This window comes from Wyeomyia smithii, chromosome 3 (assembly GCF_029784165.1).
Source record: "Wyeomyia smithii strain HCP4-BCI-WySm-NY-G18 chromosome 3, ASM2978416v1, whole genome shotgun sequence".
NCBI lineage: Eukaryota > Metazoa > Arthropoda > Insecta > Diptera > Culicidae > Wyeomyia > Wyeomyia smithii.
The window spans coordinates 63,921,206-63,929,407 of record NC_073696.1 but is presented as its reverse complement, the minus strand read 5'-3'; the positions used below and the strand labels follow the sequence as shown (position 1 = coordinate 63,929,407).

The 8,202-nt window shown below is 36.2% G+C and overlaps 1 protein-coding gene across 1 annotated transcript; it reads left to right on the top strand.

The window, feature by feature from the left end:
• Positions 1-281: 281 nt before the first annotated feature.
• Positions 282-1,079, top strand: LOC129730056 (protein G12-like). Its single transcript, XM_055689075.1, has 3 exons — positions 282-614; positions 671-837; positions 898-1,079. The coding sequence occupies exons 1-3, from the start codon at positions 500-502 to the stop codon at positions 1,003-1,005; spliced, it is 390 nt and encodes a 129-aa protein (XP_055545050.1). The 5' UTR covers positions 282-499; the 3' UTR covers positions 1,006-1,079.
• Positions 1,080-8,202: the final 7,123 nt, after the last annotated feature.

Genomic DNA, 8,202 nt, shown 5'->3' with positions numbered 1-8,202 from the left:
GATCCCCCTCCACGGGACAACAGTGTATTTCACTTGATAACAGTTATCGAGCAGTTACATAAGGTCAGTTGGTAATAGTAATCCAGTAGTTGTTTGACATAATATTCAAGAGGTTTCAAGCGCTGGTATAAATCGCAATTGATGTTTACCACTTTAAACTTTTCAAGTGTTTTATCAGCTGCACGAGAACTATAAATACTCGCGATCTTCACTGATCTATTATCAGTTCATCAGCTCACATCAATTGTGACAGTAAAACATTCAACCATGAAACCGTCTTACCGTGTTGGTGGCACTGGTCAGTGCTACCGTGGTTCCGGCTCCCCGAGGCCTCCAAGAGGATTTCGAAGACTTTCTTGCACTTGTTCCGGTCGACGAGCTGACAAAGTTGGCACTGGATTACTTTTTGCACGATAAGGAAGTTCAGGATGTTTTTGCTTACCTGCAGGGTAAAGAATTTTCTGCCGTTTGAGATCAGTTTTTCGCACTCAACGAAGTTATGGATCTGCTGAACTACCTGGAAGACGCTGGACTACCAGTCTATGACGCACTGAATTATGTCGCAGATTTTTTGGGACTACACCACGTTAAGCCGATGCATATCTTCACAAGTGGTAAGCTATACTCACTGTTGATTTTTTAGAATGTTCGATAATGATCTAATTTACAGTGAAAACAGATGGACTCAATGGATTCCTCGAAGAGGCGCATGCTCTCCTACCCATGGCTAAATTAGAGGCATTGTTCGAGGAAAAGCTTCAGACCAGTCCGGAGTTCAAAGCTTTGTTCGAAAAACTGCAACATACTGATGTCCAAGAGTTTGTGGACTTCTACAATGTAAGTATAATTTTATTTGTTCGTCGGACAAATAATACAAATTAGGTTTTCTATTTCTAGAACTCTAAGGATGTTCAATCCCTGTTCCAAAAGCTCCGCAACTATGGCGTTGACGTTGACAAATTCTTTGAGCTCGTAGCCGGATTCTTCGGATGGGGAAGACACTAAAGAATGCGCTTTTAGTTATGATCATGTTTTGTTCATAATGCATTGCAGAAATGACTAATAAATTAATTCAAATAGTGCACAATTTATTCATATTGTATTTGAATATTTTGAAGATTGCTTTCCATTGGGCATTTAGAATAAGGAAATCCTATCCTCAAGGTTATGAAAAAAATCGACAAAATCAATTGAAATAAAATATGCTCTGATGTTGAAAAAAAAAAAAAACTGGACGTTTTGTATCCGCAAGAACGTGTTTTCGAGAGCGTTGTTACTGTTTGTAGAACATATTTATTCAAGGTAAGATGCACCAGAGCGGAAAGATGTAAAGTATTTTATAGTAAAACAAAACGCTTAACTTCACTTCCAATTCAAATATGTATTATCATTCTCTCAAATTGATTGAGGAATAGTTTCACCTTTCGTTGCTTTTGACGGAATTCAGGTCAGTTGTGTAGTATCAATATTGCGCACCAAATTTTACAACCGATCGTAAACTTTCAGCCATTCTAGAAAGTGCAAACTTGTGCAGATGTACTCCAATTTTATCTCCCTTCGACTTTTATGCACTCCGATAGCTTTCGTGATGCATCGGATGTACACGAGCGGAATAAGCGAAACCATGACACACGCTCTTGTATGCACGAATCCACTCACCGTGAAACAGTATCAGTCATAAAGCGATTTGTACTACGATGAGGCGACCGTGGTTGAATGGTACAAATTGAGCCATTAAAAACCTAATACCAAACAATCAAGTCGAAAGTCTATTTTGAGACCTCGAAACCGTTTTTGTACACGGGAAAGTAGATTGTGTATTATGCACATATCTAAAAACGACGTCTGAGTCGGCTGACACGTATGCGATGCACCGCGCGCTGCATGCTCAAGTACCTCCTCACATGCGTGGAGTGCGTAGGTATCATGTCTCGATTGGTTTATGACCCACAAATATGGGGACCGTAAAGTTGTAAATGTACATTTTTGTTTGCGTTGATGATACAGTTTTGACACGGCCATACCAAAACAGACATTTATCGACAGCCGAAATCCGGGAATTAGTGATTAGGTATGCGCTACGAATTACGATAAGTAGGACGGGGCAGTGACGCGAATGAAAACTTGTATCTTTATAGGATAAAGTTTGAAAGTTGAGGTACAAATTGAAGTTTTTATTTAACGAAAAAAAAACTACGCCCAGAAAAACACGATTTCAAAATAACACTGTTTAATACAACAGGGAACATCAAAGTGGAGTTCGCTTCATTTCGTACATCAAAGTTAGTTGACAGAAATCCATCCATTGAAGATGACGGACCCCACAAGCTTGTTACGCTAAGTCGCAGTGTAATCCTATTGAAAGATGATTCTACCGTGCCTACTAACACGCACTTATGTTGAAAATATAGTGCCGAACGGTCACAGCTTTACACCATTTAGAAGATAAGCAATGTGTGCGGGAGGAAGTTGGTGTAAATTGATGAACTCCAAAGAGCGTCTTCTATGAGCGGCTTAGCTGGAGCAAGATGTCCACGACGATGTGACAGAGATGAGTTTTCCGTTGTATCTTCACACATAAATAACGGAGACGGCATAGCCGCTGGCAGCTCCCCGCTTCCACCAGTGGGCCACACAATTCGATGTCGTATTTATTTACTCTCTGGCTCTGCTAGAACTGCCCTCGGCGCTTTGGGTCTGGAAAATTAATGTACAGAATATCTCTGCTTCAGATAACAACCTACAAACTTTCGGGTGTGCTTAATCTTCGCTTTTTCACGCCTGTTTCTTTGCTGTGCTAAACACGCACAAGCCTATGAATTTATTTATCACTGACAATAGAAGATGACGAGATTAGAGTGAAAGAGGTGTGACAATTGACTTAGAAGATGTACTAATATATATATATATATATATATATATATATATATATATATATATATATATATATATATATATATATATATATATATATATATATATATATAAATAAATAAATAAATAAGATATGCAAATTAAAAAGTAAAACTGTAAATTGAATGTAATGTTAGATTGTGCAAAGGGATTTTTTAATTTTTTTCAAAAAAATCGTTCACAGAATATTGTATTGATTTTGGTCATCTGACTTTTTACCAGCTAAGGGCGTTCAGCATCGATTAGCAGCCGCGTTGAGTTTCAAATAAAGAAATGGAAATAATTTATTACGTTGTTATAAAATAGATGTTGTACACTTTTCATAATTCTTCGCGACGCTATGAGAGAAAATACGAAGTTTAAAAAATATCCTGGTGGCGAACGAAAACCGATTAATCAATCATCATACATTTTTTATGCGGTTTTCGCACTAGTATGGTTTTATATTTAGCTATGTGACAGGATTTCATACTCCTTGGTTGTTTTGAATCACGTGCCATCTTGTATGGGGAGCCGCGCTTGAGGCAAACAAAACGGGATAAGAACTATAGAAAGTTAGAGGTTTCTATTTGTGGAGAATACGTCTCCACCCTTCCTGTGTAGGCATTTTGCAGATATGTAAATCAGTACTCGATCTATTTTGTCATCCGATTTGGGTTACCAAATAGAAGCCAGTTTGATCGATGAAGTATAGGCAATCTTGTTTGCCTATAGATTTCAAGTTATGCCAATAAATTTTGTCTAGATTATTTTAAGCATTAGAGAATTCGGATTTGTATTTTCATACCCACAGGAAAACAATGCGTATATTTAACTAGAAATTTTTTTGCTGAAAAGTCATAAACTATTTGATAATCTTAAAGCAAAATATTTATTTTTCCAGCCCAATCAAATTCAAGAAATTGAAGATTATTATATTATTTCTCTTTTGGATATTTTCAATCCTCTCAAATTTCACAAAAGAAAATACCTGGTAGTTATAAATTTTTGGTTATACATATTATTCTTTTAAAACAGGCAATCGTATTCAATTCTTTCTCACTACAACATAAATGTTGATTTAGTAGATTTGTAATTTAACAACACAGTTGAATTAACTAGAAAATCACATGCTATAATCTCTCTCAAAACAGATGTACAACTTCAAACAAAGCTCTGCTGCAATTCCTAGCCCACGCTTTCGCATTCGTTTTTCGCTGTCCTTTTCTACATTGATTCAACAGTGCATTGTTCGAACAGTTCGCTCCAATAGTTTGAACATGTAACAAACATCTATTTTTTTTGCTTCAATGACCAGAAAAAAAGGCGATCTTGAGTCTATCAAAGTCAAGTTTAGACAGGACCGCATTCAAGAGATTCATTAGCGGAAATTCAGTAACAATTCACAATCAACATGAACCATTTAAATCTTGCTTATCAATGTTTTTTGGATCGTACACTCCGCGACTGTTGAAACCATTTCAACCAGTTAGTTGAAGTACTTAAATATTTTCGTTGGAGTTGGAAACTTGCGATATTACATTTAGGTACAATTCAAAAAAATACGATTGTCGTTAGTCAAGATATTCGGTTTTCAACTCGGGCAACAATGAAATTCATTTAAAAGTAAAATGCACGTATGCGGGTGGTACTGTACGATTACCACGAAAAGGCACTATCGCTATACCAGTATCGGAGAGAACAAAATTCTCTGGACGAAAGAGCGGCGATAGTCGCACAGTCTTTTTGCTTTTTGGTTTTGTATGAAGACAAGAGGCTCAGAGAATCACTGGCGTGTAGAAGAATACTTTTCACTGCGAAAACAACTGCTCTCACACTGGTGGAAAAAGCGACATAGCGAAACTTATGTCTCTGAGGAGCATGCAAAAACAGCGTGGTGGAACCTAAAATACTTTTTTTACGCGCGGGATGCATTCCAAATAGGACCGCGTAAAAAACAGACCTTTTAAGATTAAAACATAACAAAGAATACCGTCCAGACATTTTTGAACCTTGTTTTACTGTGATTGTGGATAATCTAGAAACCAAAATGTAATATTGGGTGTAATATTATTTAAGTTTTTTAGTATTTACACCGGAAATTGATATTTTTTTTGAAAAAGGATACATGATTACTTTTGGTATTGAACGGAAAACGTGATTGAAATGAAGTCGATATCTTGTGTTGATCCAGAGAGATAATAAACGATATTTAAGCACATATTTTCGAATGCAAGGGACAGTGAGAGACAAATGCCTATATCTTGACTGAATGATATTTGATTCATACTTTAATATAGAAATGGAAATGTCTGCAAACATTTGCAGATTTTATAGAAATTATTTAGTAAATTAGTGCATTATTTCAATAAAAATCGTAAATTACCAATTAAATAAAAGAGAAAAAAAAATTTTTTTCTTCGAAAAAAAAAAATGTTTGTTTTGTTATGGCAAATAATATTGTAGAACATTAGAAAACAATAGAAAGTCACTATAAAAAGTTATATTGAAGCAATTGTTTTCTAGTAGAGCGGGGGCCTAGTGTGGTTGGTAACGTCTCTGCCAACCACGCTCGACGCCTGGGTTCGAATCCCACCGCCGACATAGGTGTCGATGGTTGTGAGGTGGCGTGATCCACTCACAACCAACCCAACTGGTCTAGATTAAATCCTAGCCGACACCGGGAGATTTTCTGAGGCGAATCTCTGGGATCACGCCTTCCATCGCATGAGGAAGTAGAGCCGTTGGCGCCGGTCCGTTAATAAACGGGTCGTGAGTTAGGGTCCTGGGTGTGGAGTCGCCTCCCTGGGCGTCAGTGATTGGCCACAACAGTGGCGGAACTAGACCGACGGAAAATAAGCGAGAACAAAAAAAAATTGTTTTCTAGTGGCAAACTATATAAAACTCCTCAAAAGTCCCTTTATATAGGTAAATAAATGTATGGTGTTTTGAAAAATAATTTTAATCCCTTTTTTGCAGCTTTGAAAGCAGTGTGCTTAGGTTCGAGTCTCGGGGTATACTATTAGTCTCAGCAGGATCGTAGCGCTAGCTCCGCAACTGTCCTGTACATTAAACAGTTGGCTTGGAAGTTCAAGTATAAAAAACAGAGGGTAACAGTCGGAATGTAGCACTAAGGCTTTGCTTTGCTTTTTCAAGGCGGGGGAGGTAGGACTATCCTTTTGAGCATTTATGTGTAAATTTCAGCGAGTTTAGCAGTGTGAGGCCGAGTGAGTGAAAACTTTTTCGCCACCCTGCCCTAATAACGAAGCAAGCTGTTCCTGCATTTGACATGAATCCCCATCAAGTGATTCCTTTTTGACCTTTCTTCACGTGAAGAGTCGTCGAACATCGAAATCACCGTATTTAGAGCGCGGAACCAATCACGGCATGTTGTTTTACTTAGAGTTAATCTCACTTCCATAACCTATTTTGACATGAGACTACCTCTTTGTTATCTACACTGGGGTACATTTTGTAAATGTTCCGTCAGATTTCAAACGTAAATAACAGCATAATCTTATTAAAAAAAAAATAATAACAGTGAATTCACGTCCCAACCAGTGCACATAAGACGGTCCCTATATAAAAGAGTGGCCAAAATTACCAAGATGCGAATTTCGTATTCAGGATGTTTTGAGCACATGATTTTGTAGTATTTTATCTATATTTTCATAATTTTTGAATGAAATCTTGATACAAAAAACGGTTCATGTTGAAAAATGCCTTCAAAGTTACCTATTTCAGAAACGGAGAAAAATAGTTTTTCTGAATATTTTGGAATATATTAAAACCTACTAAAGCTATCATGATATGTTCACATATGATTGAAAACTTATTAAATTAATTCCCTAAAACAAAATGGGTAATGGATTTCAACCCTACAGAGTCAGTCGCAAGCCACATTGAAAATATGCGTAATTTTCCTAATTTTGACCATCAAAAATATTAAATGTAAGCACGTGTAAGCACAGCACCTGATAGTGTGTCTGAGAGCCCTACTTGTGCCCTTCAAGAATATGTGTTAAAAGTTTGCGGAAAATTTGCGTTTTGGTAGAAAAAGATGATTAAATATTTTCCATTTTTTTGCAATTTTTGAATTTTTGGGTGATTTATTAACAAAGTTTTTCGTATTTAGAGCAATTTGGTACAAAACACACATGAAATTATTAGATTAACTGGTTTATTAGAATATACGTTGTTTAAAACATATGTTAAAAGTTTGAGTAAAATTTGCGTTTTTGTAGAAAAAGGTAATTTAAAATTTTTAATTTTCTATGTAATTTTTTGGAGTTTTATGAGGACTTATCAACGTATTTCATAGCAATTAGGTTCAAAAATATACTGGAAAAACTTAGTGTGATTATTCAGTTGTACACACTTAAGTAAAAAAATATTTTTTTCATTTTGTTAGAAAAAAAATGGTTAATATTAGCAATAAATTGGTTTTCGCGTGTATCGATGTTTTTTACCAACCCAAAGTTTTTTTCTGAAATTTATTTTGTTAACCCATTACAACATCGCTGAAACAGGTATTAGACGAAGCAAATATTTGCTATTTTTCAATACAGATTTTATTTTGTGCAAATTAAAATCGTACCGAAAATAGCAAATATTTGCGTCGTCTAATACCTGCTTAAGAGACTTAGCGATTATTCATGTGATACTTTACCGAATAAAAAAATGAATTATTATCCCAAAAATGATTCCCAGTGTTTGTTTTATGAAAACACGGCCATGGAACACCACACGCAAACTTCTCTTACCATACACAAATATAACTGCCAGAGTTAAACAAATGGTTCGAGCTTGCATTTGGGCATTTACTCGCCAGTTACAGCCGAAGTAGAAGCTGTGTACCGCATATGTCGGCATACAGCATGAGCAAGTGGAGGTTCTCATGGTCGAACTTTACAACACTGCAGTCAGGTGTTTCATACACAAAATTGCATTGAGTTAACCGTCAATCTCACAACTATTCCCACGCATAAACCCGCAATCTCACACATATTATTATACTCTTGAATCATGCGGCTCATATGTCTTTTATGGCTGACTGATTCTAGTTCATTCCTTTGAGTCGGTCTGATTGCTTGTGTATGTGGAGGAAACAAGGTTTTATGTGTGCTTTATAGTTCTGAAGTTTTATTCAAGTGTTTTACCAAGAAGCGAGCAATGTCTAACGAGGAAGTTCATAAGATCGATTTAGTGAGTTGGTTCATACAACCTAGAACAGAAAATGTTATAAATGATTGCATTGAATTGATCAAGCACCGTTTTAAAACAGTTTTTTACAAACATGACCATAGAAAA